At 30.7% G+C, this 17,346-nt stretch overlaps 1 protein-coding gene across 1 annotated transcript in view; it reads left to right on the top strand.

Annotated features, from left to right (window-relative positions):
- Window positions 1-17,346, top strand: part of Tnks (tankyrase) — an 88,701-nt gene that overhangs the window by 13,484 nt on the left and 57,871 nt on the right. The window contains exons 3-5 of the mRNA XM_035372492.2: window positions 2,573-2,781; window positions 14,017-14,111; window positions 15,559-15,625. Of these exons, the coding sequence (XP_035228383.1) occupies window positions 2,573-2,781; window positions 14,017-14,111; window positions 15,559-15,625 (371 nt within the window). The remainder of the gene's footprint in view (window positions 1-2,572; window positions 2,782-14,016; window positions 14,112-15,558; window positions 15,626-17,346) is intronic.

Below are 17,346 nucleotides of genomic sequence, written 5' to 3'. Positions count from 1 at the left end.
ACACTTGTTGTGGCTGGAAATTTCTCCAGGCCTGATTTTCAGGAACATTCTGCCTATTATAGAAAGGCCATGGAGTACGATATCTAGGCTGGTAAAAATTGTGCTGTAAATTTAACCTGAGAGTTGAAAATGTTGGTGTATTATTTACTTCTTCCAGTGAACTTAAAGCAGAAGACCATAAAGGAAAAAGTTTTCTTGCTACTGCAATCCAATCTTGCAAGGAAGTGATATTTTGTACCGTTAACATTTTCTGTTGCTCTGGTAGTCCTAAATTTGAGATCTTTCCACATTACATAACAACCTAAAATTAACCAATAGTAGTTTAGCTATACAGTCAAAAGTCGTTAATCCGGACTCGTCGGGACTTCAGCGATTCCGGATTATCAATTTTTCCAGACTATAGATCATCAGTTTAAATCTGGTAAGATGGCTTGCAGAAATTATAAAATTAAAAATACGAAACCATAATTTATGAAATAAAGAACAATTATGATCTAAAGGGTATCAAAATTTACAAAAAAAAAAGCTTAATATTTATTGGTTTACTTTATTAAACATTTCTTTCAATGTAAGTTGTTTAAGTTGCTTCGTTTTATGTGATAATACTTTCTCTTTAATTCTATAAACAGATATAATTTCTTGTTCAGTTACAAAGTTCCGCTGTTCAAGTCTATAATTGCTGTGTCAAGAATACCGACTAATTTGTCAATCGAAATTTTTTCATTTTCAATAACCTCTGTGTCACTTTCTTCACTATCGGAAGCAAATTATAATGACGAGGAATTTGATTTAAATCATATCAAAGACAGAGTACATCAAGATGAAAATACTACATTTAGTAAGGAATTATAAGCCAAATAAAATAAAAACATCTGCCCTGAAGATAAGATAGTGCTGACAGATCAACTTCCAGTTCATTGCGTGCCGCGGTTCCCCCCCGCCGCAGAGCAGCGTGAAATTTATAAACAGATTTTGGAATGGAAGATTTTGGAATTTCATCATCCATTTTTTGCAGCAATTCCACTTTTTGTTTGATGGACATCGAAACATACTTTTGCTTTGTAGATCCTTTAGGAGCTCCAGCATCGGAAATTCTATTTGACATGATCAAAAGTTCAAGCTTACTTTTATAAAATTGCTCTAACAGTCTGCAAAAAATAATAAGCCGGATCCAATTCAAAGATTAAGGAACAATGCAATCTGCAAAATTATCTGAAATAGAGAATTAGATAATTTTAGCTTATACCGTCCGTTATACATTAAACGTGCATGCGTAAACGTATTATGCGCTTGCGCACATGCATATGCGCAGCCGTAAAGGTCTTACGCGCATGTGTAAACACCTGTGACGCATGCGCAGAAAGTTTGTAGCTTTGAGGTCCGGATTATAGATCATTCCGGGTTATGGGTGTCCGAATTAATGACTTTTTGTACTAATGCACCTGTCTAAGATACTTACATCGTACTTTTAAAAGCTAGTGTATATAAAAATTATCGTATTTAACTATGATTGGATAAATGTCTACAAAAATAATTTGATATGTGTGAAAATAAAGATTGGGGATTCATCAAAATCCAATTTTTGTTAGTTTTGTCTGTTAGTTAGCCTTCACCCTCAGCCATGACAATTATTAAAAGTTAAAGCACTGGTGTCTTCTACACAATTAAAATATCACATATATGATGTGGGTGGAGAGTTGAAGACGATATCCTTAAGTAACACTTCCACACCACAAAACATTTAATGAATGAATTATAATAGAAAAGCTACAGATTTAAATTGAATAACAGTACAGTTGCGCATTTTCCTGCTTTGTTAGATACAAATACAGTTCTGCATGACTTTAAGTATTTAAATAGCTACTCGGTGCCTACTCGTGCTTGCTATTTTAACAGAGTTCTTTTGTTACCACCTTAGTGTGGAATCAACATCTATCTCCTCGTCTTTCGCCTTGCTCTCACTGCAGGCGCATATGTAATGCCCTCTGGTGGCTGTGTAGAACTAACTGATACCACAGATATATACAAACACATACATATAATAAAGAGATAATAATTAAGAAAGGGTGGCTAACTAGCTAATAACACAAAGCAAAATTGAAACAAAAAACATCTCAATGAAATTTAGTTTTTTGCAAACATTGATTGATTAGTTGATACTCATGGGAATATTCCTTTAGTGTTAATTGCTGCATAATTTAAAGAGAAGAAGAATATGCACCTCTTACTAGTGTCTAGAGATTAGCAAGTTGGTAAGATCTGGGTCATTACTTAGAAATATTAGTAAGAAAAACCAATGAACAGAGGTTTGCATAACCTTTTCAGTCTAATATTGCTATGTTTTACTTTTTATACATTCAGTGGAAAGTTTTTTTAAAATAAAATATAACTTTTAAAAATTTATTTTTTCAGTTATATAAAAATATACAATTTTTCAGTTATATAAAAATAAACAATTGATCTTCATTATCATTTTAAAAAAAATGATAATGAAGATCAATTGTTTATAATTCAATTGTCTTAAATCATGTATTCCTCAGTTTTTAATAAATTCTTTCTATTCTTTTTTCAGTCTTACTTCAGCATGGTGCTGATCCAGCTATACGTAATACAGATGGGAAAACAGCTCTTGATCTAGCTGATCCATCAGCTAGAGCTGTTCTTACAGGAGAGTATAGAAAAGATGAGCTTCTAGAAGCTGCACGTAGTGGAAATGAAGAAAAAATGATGGCATTACTAACACCTCTAAATGTTAATTGCCATGCAAGTGATGGAAGGAAGGTAATATATATATATATATATGAATTGAATTATTTTATATCAAAGTGGTATATAGTGATCTCTCTCTCTCCATGTATATGTATATATTATAACTCTAAAATTTTAAATTTATAGTCCCATTTCAAAAATCAAACTTAACCTCTTTTGTTTTAGTTAGTTGTAACTTCTAACTTGGATTTCAGCTTTATTTTTAATTTTAAACATATCTGTTACTTGACTGTGTTAAATGTTAAACCATCAGATGTATATGACAATATATTTCAGGCCATATCTAGAATATGGTTTTTAACCCTTTCAGGACGGGTGTCCCATATATGCATTCCCTAAGAATGTCTCTTACAGCTGGGCGTCCCATCCACGTATCAGTAAAGATCACATTCAAAGGACGGGTGGTGCGTATACGCATTTTAAGGTGGAACGTTTTTCTGAAGACCACTAGATGGCATCCTGTGTCCATTCCTTTTGAAATGAACACAGTTTTAGGTTCCTGATCTTGAGTTTGATATATTCTTATTCTGCTTGACTTTGGTATTTTACTCATCAGCTGTTCGATGGTGGTGGTGGGGGGGAGGGAAAGTGTAAACAGAGAGTGGGCTCTTTAAATCCCTGCGTGCCAATGAAAACATTCTCACATCTGGTTTATATCCAATTCCTTTTTTTATTCTATTTTTTCTTCTACTAAGTAGGGTCTTTTAGAGTTACTGTGTGGAGTTTTTTTATGTTTTGCATTGCCTTGGGCTATATTTCTATTTCCGTTCCTTCTTTTTTTATTTAGGAAAGCCTCACCTCCAGTCTATTACGGTGGGAAGGCTCTCTTTATCAGATGAAGAATACCCTAGTATGGTTAGTGAACCATTTACTAACGCAAATGAGAATACTCATTCATTTTCTAAAGAGTTAAAAAGTTATACTTTTTCTAAGAGTTACAAAGTGATACTTCTCTGTGCTTTGAGATGTACCATACTCGTTTTCATTTTAAATTTTGTTACTTCTTACTGTAAATAGTCTTTATTGTGTTCTTTTTATTAATTTTAAACTTTATTGATGGATTTTATCCATTAAAACTTTGGAATAATTTGAATAGCGCTTCTGAAAATTATTTTAGAACATAAGCAATTTTTTAAGTATATTTTCATGTAAAATAAAGAAAAAATGTTTTAAGGGCTAATTTTAACATATATAAGAGCTCAAGTAATAATCTAAAATGATACCAAAAATTACGATGCTAGAAGCAAAATTTTTATTTTTCTGATTTTTGTTATAAAATTAGGCTTAGCGATGCAAAACCTCCATCCTTTACGGTGACTGCCTTCGATTCTCTTCCGTCCCGCACGAGCATCTTAAACAAAGGTGCGCCATCGCGAAAAGGTTAAAAGTTGAACTTTGTACTTTGATCATAGGTGTTTGATGGTTATTAATATTGATATTGAACAATATAAATATATATATATATATTCAATAAATTTAATATTGAACTACCCAAAACATTTCTATAAATAGTTGAAAACGAGAGAGTGGATTTACTAATCAGAATCAAATCACTGAATATGTAACACTATTTAAGTGCATTTTAAAGTGGTCTTCTTAAGTAACTCTATGAGAGTTCATAGGGTAGTCAAAAGTTTTGAGGTATTCAAAGTTTATGAGATTGAAATACTTAATAACACCATATCCTTTCAGTTTACACTTTTAATACAATACGTAAGTACACTGCTAAAAAAAAAAAAAAAAAAAAAAAAAAAAAATGGGACAGTCCTATATCTCCCGATCTACTGGGCCGATTGACAAAATTTAAATTGCGTTCTTCATGTCTCGAAAGCGCGACTTAGGATATATATTAGATTTATATATAGCGCTATTCTAACAGTATTTTGACACAAAATCGTACTTTTTCTGAAATAACATACCAATTTTTTTACATATTTCGATTCTACGACTCAAATTACGCCTAAATATGAAATTTTGTAAAATTTGGAGCGAAATTTACGGAGAAATTCACAAATTTATGTTGGCACTTTTTTGTCAGTTTGCGCCAAGAATAGTTCACTTGGCGAACTTCTTAATATATGGCAACCTAGTTTCCTTTCCCGTGAGAGGAAAAAAAGTCACCATCGTTCCTTTTTTCCAAATAATATTCTTTATATTGTATTTTTAATTATAACTTATTATTTTAAGTAATTTTTTCTTTTTCGAATTTCATTTTAATTGTTTGTTGCATTGTTTTTTTCGAATAACTGTTTTAAAAATTTCTATTTACCTATTCGAACTGCGTAAATAAAGGTGCAGCGTTTATTTCAAATAGTTGTCTTTATATATATTTTTTGTCATAGTTATTATTTTAGGTAATTTTTAAATTCTTATACTTTTATTTTAATTGTTTGTGTTGCATTGTCTTTTCAGATAATTGTTTTAAAATTTTCTATTTATTCCTTCGAACTGAGCATTTTAAATATATTTATTAATATAAATTTTCCAGAATTTGATTTTATTTATTTGAATTGCGTTTCTTTCGGAGGAATACTTTGTAACCCAGAATACGATGCATTTGAAAACTGCATATATTAAAAGAGCAAATACAGTACAGCACAGTAAACACACCTTTCAGTGTTCCGTTCAGAAAAGATATATATAAATAAGAGAGATGTAAAACCGACATTTTAACTTAGGATGACTTGCATACACTGCTTTAAACAGTTTTATCATTGTGCCCATTGCTTTACACAATTTTATCCTACATTTGGTTTCTTAAATGTTATTCATATTTTAGTCAAATATTTTATTATTGAAATCATAAGAATCAAATATCATAAGAGTAAAAAATTTTTAATTAAAAAAAAAAATACAAATTTTACCCCAAAATTTATTTTTTCTTCTCTTTTTCTTCAGGCATTCTACTTTATTCTTGCTCTTTTTCTTTAGGCATTCCGCAAGTATATTAAAAAGCATCCAACTTTTCGAAATAATCTTGATATTTCTGACAATCATTTTAAATAAAGTTATCGCTTTCCATTTCATAAAGGCCCACAAACGGCCAAGCGGTAAAGTCGCTGAACACTGGTAGTTCACTCCGGGGTTCGAATCCCGGTAAATGGGCTGGTTACATGGGCGTTTTCGTGGATTTTCTCATGTGTACCGTGTATGCCAGCTGGTTTCCCTTAGAAAGTTCTTCACAAAGGCATCCTTCCTTTTAGGCATATAGCCCTGCTTTGACATAACTTAATAATCCAATTCAATCCATTTCATCAATATTTGGTCAGAGCCTTTATCAGTCTTTAGAGGCTAAACATTTTGAAGGTATGAGATGAAAGGAAAGACTGGTTTCATCAAGAGGTTTTAGTTTATTTAATTATGACAAAGCACACTAGTGCTATCTGCCTAAGGGGAGGGATGCCTTCGTGGAGGACTTTCTAAGGAAAACTGGCTCGCATACACGTTACACATGGGGAAAACCACGAAAACGCCCATGCAGCCAGCCCGTTCGTGGGATTTGAACCTCGGACTGAACTTTCGGACTGTTCAGCGACTTTACCTCTCGGCTGCTGTTTCATCAGGAGGGGAAAAAAACGCCTTTAGGTTACATCCACATACAATACTGGATAAACTCCTGAATCTTCAAATAATTCGACTGAGAAAATCATGGGATTCTCCATTTATGGTATGATATGATGTTCTATAACGTAATTTAAATTTATACAACCATATAGTCTAAAACCAATCGCTCTTCACTTTAATCTGCAATGATATCGTTTTTGTCTTTTCTGATAACACACGCTCAATTGATGGTATTTGCTGGTGTACACGTTTAAGTCTTTTCTCTTTGAACGCCTAAATTCTTTGAAGTAACCTGAAAGTATATTCAAAAGTGTCCACCTTTTTGAAACATTGGTATGTCTGAGAGCCAAATTTTCTCTCCAAATTTTTGTTTACTTTTCTCCCTAATTTTCTTCTTTCCTTCTACGGTTATTTTAAGTGCTCACACAAGAAAATTAAGATTTTTTCGATTGCTAGATTTCCATAAATTTTGCATTCTTGTCAATTTTTTAAAATATAAATTGCATCAACTGTGTTTCAGCTGAAGACAGCTTTTCATTTTCTAGACATTTTAACTATAAACAAAGTATAAAGCAAAGTCCAAAGGAAAAATATTTTAATTAAGAGATTTTTTGCTAAATGACAAAGAAATAAAACTGTCCAGCAGTGTTTATTCTTCACCACCGAGTAACCCGATTCTTATATCGGCTGAAACAATCTAAATCATATTAAAGATCATGTTTTTTTATACGATCTATAATGCACGAGAAAAATTAGCTTCTTAAAATGTTCTTTCTAAGAAGATTAATATAAAAGATTATATTTATATATATATTTTTAAAGCTGGGACTTGAACCAAACTGTCAAACTTTTAAAGTTTAATTTACATGGTGGTTATAATTAAAGTTCCAATTTGAAATGGTCATAAAAGAAGAACTACCGGACCAAATGTTATCAAACTTGGGAATTGTGTAAAATAGGTTATGAGAATTTATTTTCCGTGGGAAAAAAAAAAAAAAAAAGAGTTCAAAAACTCACCACCAGGGAAAAATCGGCTCTGTATACAATATTGTTAAATGAAATAAGACACGAAGACATCTGTTTAAAATGCGTTTAATATTTTCCGAAACGTGTTACAAAGCATGTTCAATGTAGCGTCCAGCATTTTTCGAAAGTTAAATCCTGTTACTGCATTCTCAACAGCAGCTCTTAGCATATCAGGAGGAATGTTACGGACATGTCAGCGTAACACATTTTTCATTTCTGCCAAATTGTTTAGATTATCACCATAAACAGTGCTTTTGAGATAACCCCATAGCCAAAAGTCACAGAGGTTGAGATCTGGTGGGAAGAGGGGAAGTTTTGGCCTATAAGACTTTCATTCGTGAAATGTTGCCTAAGTAACTGTGCGACACACATGAGGTGGGGCCCAGCCCTGCATAAAAATCGTAGTATCTAAAATGCCACGTTACTGCAGTACATGTATAACGAAACATTTTAACATTGACTCTAAGTGAGCTGCAATCACAGTGGTCCAGCTGTCGACTGCTCTTCAGAGAAAAATGGTTCAGTTATAATACTAGCTGTCATTCAACACTAAATGGGGTGGAATGACTGCTATGCAATCGAATGCAGTAAGAGAATGCAATGGAACTAGATAGATAACATGAGGGATTTCTTTGGCCCAAATCGATTAAAAGCGTTTTGAATCAGTATCTTCAAGTTTTAGTGCCGAATTCAGGCTTCAAAAATTACAAATTAGCGATCTGTAAGAAAACGATTTCCAGATGGTACGCGCTTGTGCGAGTGATTTGTGATCTCACATTTTCTAATTGCTAATTCGTGGTTTTCACGGACGAATTTCTCACTTACACGGATGCCACACTTGACTTTTATCGAATTTAACGCCTTTAAATGGTAATTTGCCTACTTCAGAGTTTCTTAAGGGTATACAACATATTAAACCCGTGTAACAAAAGGTTAAGTTAGATTCCGACCCATATTTTGTTTAACAATATTGCATACAGCGCCATTTCTCCTGGTGGTGAGGTTTCCAACTTTCTTTTTTTCGCGGAAAATAAATTCCCATGACATCCTTTACACGGTTACAAAGTTTGATAACATTTGATCCAGTAGTTTTCCTTTTATGACCGTTTCAAAGTGAAACTTTAATTATAACCACCCTGTATATTATTAAATTTTAATTTGAAGCTATGCCTTATACCATGCGTAAGATTTTCGCTTTTATGGAAAAAATAAAGAATCGAAGCAAATATACTTAAGATATTAGACCAAAACTGAAAAAATTTCCCCTCCCTCCGAAAATAAAATATTGAAACTTCGACCATGAATTTATTGAATTATCGAAATATTCAATTTGACTTATCTTCTAAGTCCTATTTCCAACAACAATTCCGTCAAAAATTCCGAATTACTGAAGCTGAAGTAAAAGGTTTAGTATATATTCACTGTATGTTTATAAAGTAATAAGTGTGTAACAAAAGATAGATTATAGAATTTACGCTAATGCAACTATTTGTCTGAATGCACAACATGTAATGGAAGAGAAGGCTTGTAGAGATCTGTTTTTGACATGCCTCTAAAAGTAGATGTCATACTCCTTTTGTCTCTTCAATGTCAAAAAACTTTCCTTTGAGAGGCCTTTAGTTTTGGGGAGGAAAAAATCATAAGAAGACAAATTTGAAGAACATGCAGGAGAATTGAGTACACATACTTATTTTCGGAGCACAAGCGGTTCTGATTGGTTATTGAATAATGAAAAGATGCATTGCCATGCAATACAAAACATTTGGAATACGTTTTCTGACTGAAAACGTAAGATTAAAAGTCATCTGCTTAATTCACAGTCATTTACAAGTCAACTACTCGGGCAATTGCAGAATCATTTTGATCCTAAGCTTGTAAGGCCCACTAGCGGCCGAGCGGTAAAGACGCTGAACACTGGTAGTTCGGTCTGAGGTTCGAATCACGCGAACGGGCTGGCTGCATGGGCGTTTTCGTGGTTTTTCCCATGTGTAACGTGTATACGAGCCAGTTTCCCTTAGAAAGTCCTCCACGAAGGCATTCCTACCTTTAGGCAGATAGCCCTCGTGTGCTTTGCCATAATTGAATAACCCATAACCCAACCCTAAGCTTGTAAGACAAACCTAATATCACTGGATTTAAACACTTCTTTAATCTTCCGAGAACGTTCCTTCTTAGCTCAGATTCCAAGAATATTAAGTGAATACAATTATTGCAAAAGAAATTGAATATTCATTTGCACTACGGCTTGGTAGTTTACTAACGAGTTAACAAAAATTCTGCTTTTGTGTCTAAGAATATAACAATATTTTAAATATTTACAAATAAAATATTAAATTGGAGATTTAATTGGAGCCTCACCAGTTGCCTCGCATTTGAAGATTGTTAAATACTAATTGTTTGTTGCGAAGTCTAACCCAGGCTGCATGCTTGGTTTTCGTAGTTTTCTAGGTTCTCTTTACAAAGGTTCTCTATGAAAGCATCTTAATCAAATAGCTCCCATGTTCTTTCTATGTTCAAATAACCAACTAACCTAGTTTAAGCGCGATTTCCAAGGGAAGTTACTAGCAAAACCCGAATACTCATTAAAAATCATGTAGCTTGCCAATCGGGAGTAACATGAAAGATCCTGCCCCAATAATTGAATTGCTGTTACAGTATGCTGCGTCTAAATTTAGATGGTCATCCCTTAATTAAATAGCCCACCAGTGGCCGAGCGGTAAAGACGCTGATCACTAATATTTCGGTTCGAGGTTCGAATCCCGCGAACGGGCTGGCCGCATTGGCATTTTCGTGGTTTTCCCCATGTGTAACGTGTATACCAGCCAGTTTACCTTAGAAAGTCCTCCACAAAGGCATCCCTCCCTTTAGGCAGATAGCCCTCGTGTGCTTTGCCATAATTAAATAATCCAATCCAATCCTTAATTAAATATAATTGATTTGTAACTTCTACTAGAACTGACGGTAAGAATTGAAGTGCAAATAAATGATATCGTGTGCAATCTTGATTAATATAAAATTTAAAATATTTGCATAGAAAAATATTTGCATTCAGACAGAAAGTTTTTTGAAATATTTGCAACTATTTTATAAGAAGGATTTATTAATAACCTTAATAATTACTTATTATATTACTGATGATTAGGATTCAGTTCTTGACAATTACATTCTAAATTAGAATTTTAAGGATATAATGAAAATACCCTACACACAAAAATACATTTTAGGATAAAAATCAGTTGATTTTTTATGTTTTAAAACTTCTTAAATTCATTTAATAAACATCGTATCCTCGTTGTGAATTGAATCCAGAATGTTGAGTGGCGTTTATATAATTATTCTTACTTGTCCACAGAATCTGTTGACTTATCCAGCCATTAAGTAGCTGCAGATCATTTCTACATAACCATTGAACTTCCATTAATTCAGTCTCTAGAGGGCTGTATGTTTATATCATAATTTGGCTTTTATAAAAATGATTATTCTAAATATTATGTTTCTATAAAAATATACTGTGCTTTAAAAATGTGGATGATAGTATCAGCCGCTCTTTCAGCCACTTCAAAAGCAACAGTTTGTTTAGAAATAAATTATGCAGTTAATGTCATAAAATTCAAATAAATATCAAATGAAAATTCTCAGTTTTAGACAATTCGATTTAAACGAAGTAAAGTAGCAGACGATAAAACGCCGAAGGTAAAAATTTACTCTTACAAAAATTTACTCTTATTTTTTTTAAAAAAGGAAGATAGAGAGAAATTTTTAAAAAATAGTTAAAAATTTGAATAATATCATCTATAATTAAAAAAAATAGCTTTTCATATAGTATTAATAAATATTTATTACGCATCATTGAGGGAAAAAATGTCATATAATTAATTCTTCGTAAAATTTTACTTGAAATTCAAGGTTAAAAAATAGCTGTGGCAATTCACTGTAACAAAAATCCATAGACCACATTTGGCGTTATTATCGCTCAAAAAAAAGATGCCAAATTTCAAAACTCGAAAATATGTAAATTCGTGTATATCTTAGAAAATTTTGAATAAAAAAGTCTAATTTTTTGCAGATATGCTTAAAAATACACCTACTTTAAGATGATGGTAAAAATTTTATAGGTTATAATTCAAAATTTTTTTCGAAAAATTTATAAAAATTATTTAAAAATAGAAATTTAAAACATAAAACACAAAAAATGGGTACATTTTATTTGGAATGAACCTAAATTTCGAAATGGGAGAGAAAAAATCAAAAAAGTTTAATAAAAAAAGAGATATTAATAAATATTTGCCAAATTCAATTAACATTGAGGAGCTAAAATTTTGAGGGCTAATATTTTAAAAACTACTCGTACGATTTTTACAAAACTTGGTATTCTGGCATAATTTGAGACGTAGAATCGAAATATGGAAAAAAATTGGTATGTTATTTCAGAAAAAGTACGATTTTGTGTCAAAATACCTATGTTAGAATAGTGCTATATATAAATCTAATATATATCCTAAGTCACGCTTTCGAGACATGAAGAACGCAATTTGAATTTTGTCAATCGGTCCAGTAGATTGGGAGATATAGGACTGTCCCATTTTTTTTTTTAGCAGTGTACATCATTCTAAAGACTTAAGTTTCTAGATTTGAAAAACTTTGACTAGATTAGGGATCCTAACTATATTCTTGCATCAATCCTTTTTAAAGGAATGACTTTTTTCTCTTAACTCTAATATTTTTAACAGTTTTTCGTATAGTATGTTAATAATAATGCAAGTAATTGCTCATAAATAACTTAAAGGTAGCAACTAGACTAGGAATATGAATGAAAGTTTTGAAAAAAATATTTTATTAAATTTATGTTTTATTTTTTATATTATTATTTTTAGTTTTACAAACAAACATTTTAGTAAACAAAAGTTACAGCTTTACAAATATAAACAAAAGTTTTAAAAATATGAACATAATACAAATAATTTTTTTCCATGTAATTCATTGCTGTATTAAAAAATGTAAACTTGCATCAGATACACTTTAGTCTTTTCTCTTTTCTGGTGGAATCCATGAATATTTAAAAGACTGACCTTATTAGTATAAGAATTAATGGCCTACTATGAGAATTAATTTATCAAGTTACCACTAGTAGTTTCTGTCCCAGAATAAATAGGTTTGTTTATATGTAGTAGTTATTTTTGTATGTGTTATATGGTTTTGTACTAATTATTTTTATATTAGTATAAATACATATCAGTTTCTCTAAATAAGTTATCTCATAGTTTTCCATGAGGGTAACCCTTCCAAAGCAAATTTCCCTTACATTCCTTGCTGAAATGAATTACATACCCTCATCTGGAAATATATAAATTGCTTTTTCTTGCTGAAAATTTAATTCATTCTTTGTTATGAGAAAAACTTATAATTCTGGTTTCTTATGTTATGAAATATTCTGGATTTTGTTGAAAACTATGTTTTGTGTATCATATCTCAAGATCCTTTTTTTTTTTTTTAAATGATTTAAATGGCTGAGGTTTGCACTCTGATTTTTTTTAAGAGAAAACAGATCACCATGTACTTCAAGAAATGAATAGAAAGGAGGGAGAAATTACAGAAAGATTTCAAGATGAATGTGTTTTATTTTTTTAATATATCATGTAATCTTTATTTAATAATGCAAATTTGTATTTTAAGTTGCTAAAAAGTATGACTGTCTTTTTCAAAAAGGCTCGAAAACCATTAACTTGCAGCCAGTCAGTAGCTTTTACTTTTCTGTCTGTCATACATCATCAGTTTGAGCCAGAGTGGTTGTATTAATACATATGGGCCTTTTATATTTATGAATTGAAACTGAACACTTAACAACTAAATAAAAGACTGACTACATTCTTCCCTGCAACAGTAAAATTCCCTCTAAGGGGGGAATTCCTCACTTGTTGAGAACCTCTTGGCTAGAGAATGTAGTTAAATGGATCTTCTAACAAATTATTTGCAATTATTGGTTTGGAGCTAATAAAACTTCTGATAAATAAAGTATGGCGAGTTGTTACAATTTTTTTAACTTAATATAATAAGTGCTACTGGGAATTTCAGTTGGTGCTATGGCATAACTTCACTTAGGATCTAAGGCACTTCATTCTCCATTTATTTTGGTAATGCAAGTCTAGTTTCTAAGAAAGGTTTCAAAATTACATTCTTTCCTAACTCTGCGATAATTTTATTAACTATAAAAACTACTTAGTTATATTTGAAGCAAAATTGTATCAAATGTATAAAATTATTTACTAAAAGAAATTAATAATTTTATATACCAAATGAAAGTTAGAAATGATATAGCTTTAGAGCAGTTATATAATACTTGTCTTTTATTCCGTAATGCAGATATTCTTACAAATGCCTTAAATAAAAATTTTGACTCATTTGCTTTAAATTTCTAAGAAAGGTTTCAAAATTACATTCTTTCCTAACTCTGCAATAATTTTATTAACTATAAAAACTACTTAGTTATATTTGAAGCAAAATTCATGTTTGCTTTAAAAATGTTTGATTTATATTAATTTATTATTATGATAAAAACCTGTTAAAATCTCTTGACATAAATTACATTTTATAAATACATTTAAGATCTTTATACCTATTAACAGTGCTGAGAATTAAATCATAATTTTCCTCTTCTAGTCAACACCTTTACACTTGGCAGCTGGTTACAACCGAATTCGAATAGTTCAACTTCTTTTACAGCATGGAGCTGACGTTCATGCCAAAGACAAAGGGTAGGTTTTGTATAAAATGTATAAATTTGAGGTTATGATTTGTTAAAAAGTTTTGAATGCTCTAGTTTAAAGTCCTGATTACTATGGATTACGAAGATTTATTTCGTGCTAGAATGAAAGGGCAAATGAGTAAACTCTCTCTCTATGTATAAAATACCTGAACACTAATTGGCAAGCTGTAAAATTATGTTACAAGGCAAGTCATGTGACTTTTGATGCTCGCCTTAGCCAAAGAACCATAATAAATCTGCCATTTGTGCTGATGTCTCTATTCATCAGTAAAAATAAATGCAATTTCAGTTCAGCTGAATTGCACAAAAGTGGCTGAGTGAACTAGACTTCTGAGCAGGAATGTTAACATGTTGACTTTTGACATTTGCAGCAATGATTCTACAAAAAGCTGTCTTCCATTTGGTGATATGAAGCCAGTATATCTGAATATTAGAGAAATATATTAATAAGTATATTATTATACATTAAAGTAGATTAATTTTATTTGAAAGTCATTTAAAAGTTTCTGATGTGTAAAGAGCACCAGAAAATAGTGCAAAAGTATAACTATGTATTGCTAAACAAACATAATAAGTGTAGGAATTTGATCCATATACCTTACATGAAGGAAGAAGACATATTATCTGGCTGAGATTGTCTTTTAGACCAATGTTCAAAAGTTGATTAAATAAATGTGAAGTGTTTAAGTTTTTATTTGTATAATATTTGTTGATTTTGTGAATTTTGAAGTAAAAGATACAAAAACAAAATTTCTCTCTTTTTTTTTTTTTTTTTGTATGTCTGTGAATGTATTGAATACTGTAAGTTTTTATTTTTTCTAGTGTGATTTAAAAAATAAGACATAATCATTGTAACTGCATTTATAAAATTGTAATTAATCCTTTTCATAGACATGCATAGTTTTTCATTTTAAACAAATTGTCAGAAACATTTATTCATTCAACTTAAAATTAAATTCATTTTGAAATTAAGTTTTCTGGAAAAACATTTGAGAATGTTTTATTCAGAATATTTTGAAATGAAATTGAAGTAAGATACAGTCAAAGAAACAAATCTAACATTTGAAATTAGGTACTGTCAAACAAACAAATCTAACCTTATGCATCCTCATATTTCAACTTGCGTGTTCTTCACATGGCTTTCTATTTAAATATCTGAGAAATATAGTAATAACATAGCAAAATCTTTAATATATATGTATACTACATCAGAATGTTGCACATTTAAAGTGTATTTTAAATCAAATTGCAGTTTACTTTTGTGATGAAAAGTCAAGTCTAAATGCATTTAAGTATAAATTCTATACTTGTTTGTTTTAAAATATTTCATTAGATATTTGAGGTAAGGAACTTTAAAAAAATTTGTTTTTCATTACATGTTTGTAATCTATAAAATGTTGTTATTTATACATTACTATGTTATATTTTGTTTTTAGGGGTCTAGTTCCTCTGCATAATGCTTGTTCATATGGTCATTTTGAAGTCACAGAGATTTTAATCAAAGTAAGTTTTTATTTTAAAAGTGGGAAAAACATTTTTTTGAAATATGAAGTAAATTAATTTTTTTTTATTTATTCTAGTTCTCAATAAAGTATTTCATTGATATTTATTTTGTAATTTGTCTGAAGTCATGTAGATGTAACTAGATATAATTACTTTTAATGGCAAAAGTGATTTATATATTTATGTCCTTGTTGCCATTCCAGTTATGCACTTTGTTTGTTATAGTTGATAACAAGTTAGCTCATTATGTTTTGCAATATAGTGTTATATTGCCAATGAAATAAAAGCACTTTTGATTTTGTTCCTGTGGAATTTTAATTTCGTGGAATGAGTTATGTTGGTTACATCTTTGTATTGAGAATATATTTGACAAGAATAATTTGACCTCCTTCACATATTAATTATATTGACTATAAATATCTCTTTTCATATCATTTGATTATTATTTCAAGTAATAAATTAAAATATTTAATATTAAAATATTCCATTTTCCTGCCAGATGCATTGTTAGGATTAAAACTAGAAAGTTAGAATTTAGTTAATGATAAGATGTAATATACAAGTGAGCTGTAACCCTCCTATTATTTTACAGTTAAAAACTGAAACTCGTTAGTGGTCTGTATTATTTTGATGTTCTGCATTAGTTTAAGATATGATTTAGTGCATCTTTAGTTGAGTTATCTTATTTGTTCTGCTTGAATATTCTTACATGTAATCTTATTAGATTCAAAACTCAGAAATCTCCAAAATTCGGAAACCAATGTCCCAATGTTTCTGGATCTCAGACTTTGTACTGTAGATATGCACAATCTTTCTTTCTATCTTTTTCATAAAATGCTTTTTAAGCATGAAAAAGCATCTTAAATTTTTCAGTATTTTTAATAATCTTAAATTTTTCAGTATGCTGTTTCACATCATTACAGTCTTGAATTAGTCATTACTGGTGGATTCTTGGAGGGAAGGAGGGGGGGAAGGAAACAGGAATATTCCTACTTGATGATAATTTTGTGCTGAAATGGAAAGCAGCAGTTAAAGCTGGTAATTCTGAATTGATATATGTAAGATATAACAAAATATGATAGCTGTTTCAAAAAAATAATTGACGACCTCAAAATTAACATTCTAAATTTGGTAATCTGCCCCTAAATTCATCTCTTCTCACAGGTTCCAGACTTTTCTATCTTATGTAACGTTTTAATGCAGATGCCTCTCGTCCAATCAAATTAATTCTAAACCAAAACTGTGAACTGAAACTTCAGCCTTCTTGCTATGAAAGTACTATAACCTTTCCCCTTTTCCGCTTTAGCTCTGCTGGTAAGACCCTTTTCATCCATGCTGCTGCCACTTACTTGCTTAAGATGACGTCGTACTTCAAAATGGGAATTATTCTATTCAAATATTATTGAGAAATATCTTGTATGAAAAAGGATTATTTGATATACATGGAAAAAATAAAGATTGTGATTTTTCAAAATATGTTGTGCTAAATTGCGTCATCATGCTTTCCACTCTGCCACCTTCAAGCCTACGGTCTTCTCGGTCATCTACGCAGTATCGTAAGCTGTTGGGAGGTCCACTGCTTTCATCTACGCATTTTAAAATCATTACACACACACATATATATATATATTTAAACAAATTTAAATTCTTAACAAATACGTATAAAAGTAAAAAAGCAAATTTAAATTCTAAAAAAAGAAAAAAGCCAAAATAATTTAAAA

Source organism: Stegodyphus dumicola, chromosome 5 (genome assembly GCF_044657685.1).
Source record: "Stegodyphus dumicola isolate Sdum_Otavi_A_Nest chromosome 5, ASM4465768v1".
NCBI classification, from domain to species: Eukaryota; Metazoa; Arthropoda; class Arachnida; order Araneae; family Eresidae; genus Stegodyphus; species Stegodyphus dumicola.
This window is presented reverse-complemented; position numbering and strand designations above follow the sequence as displayed.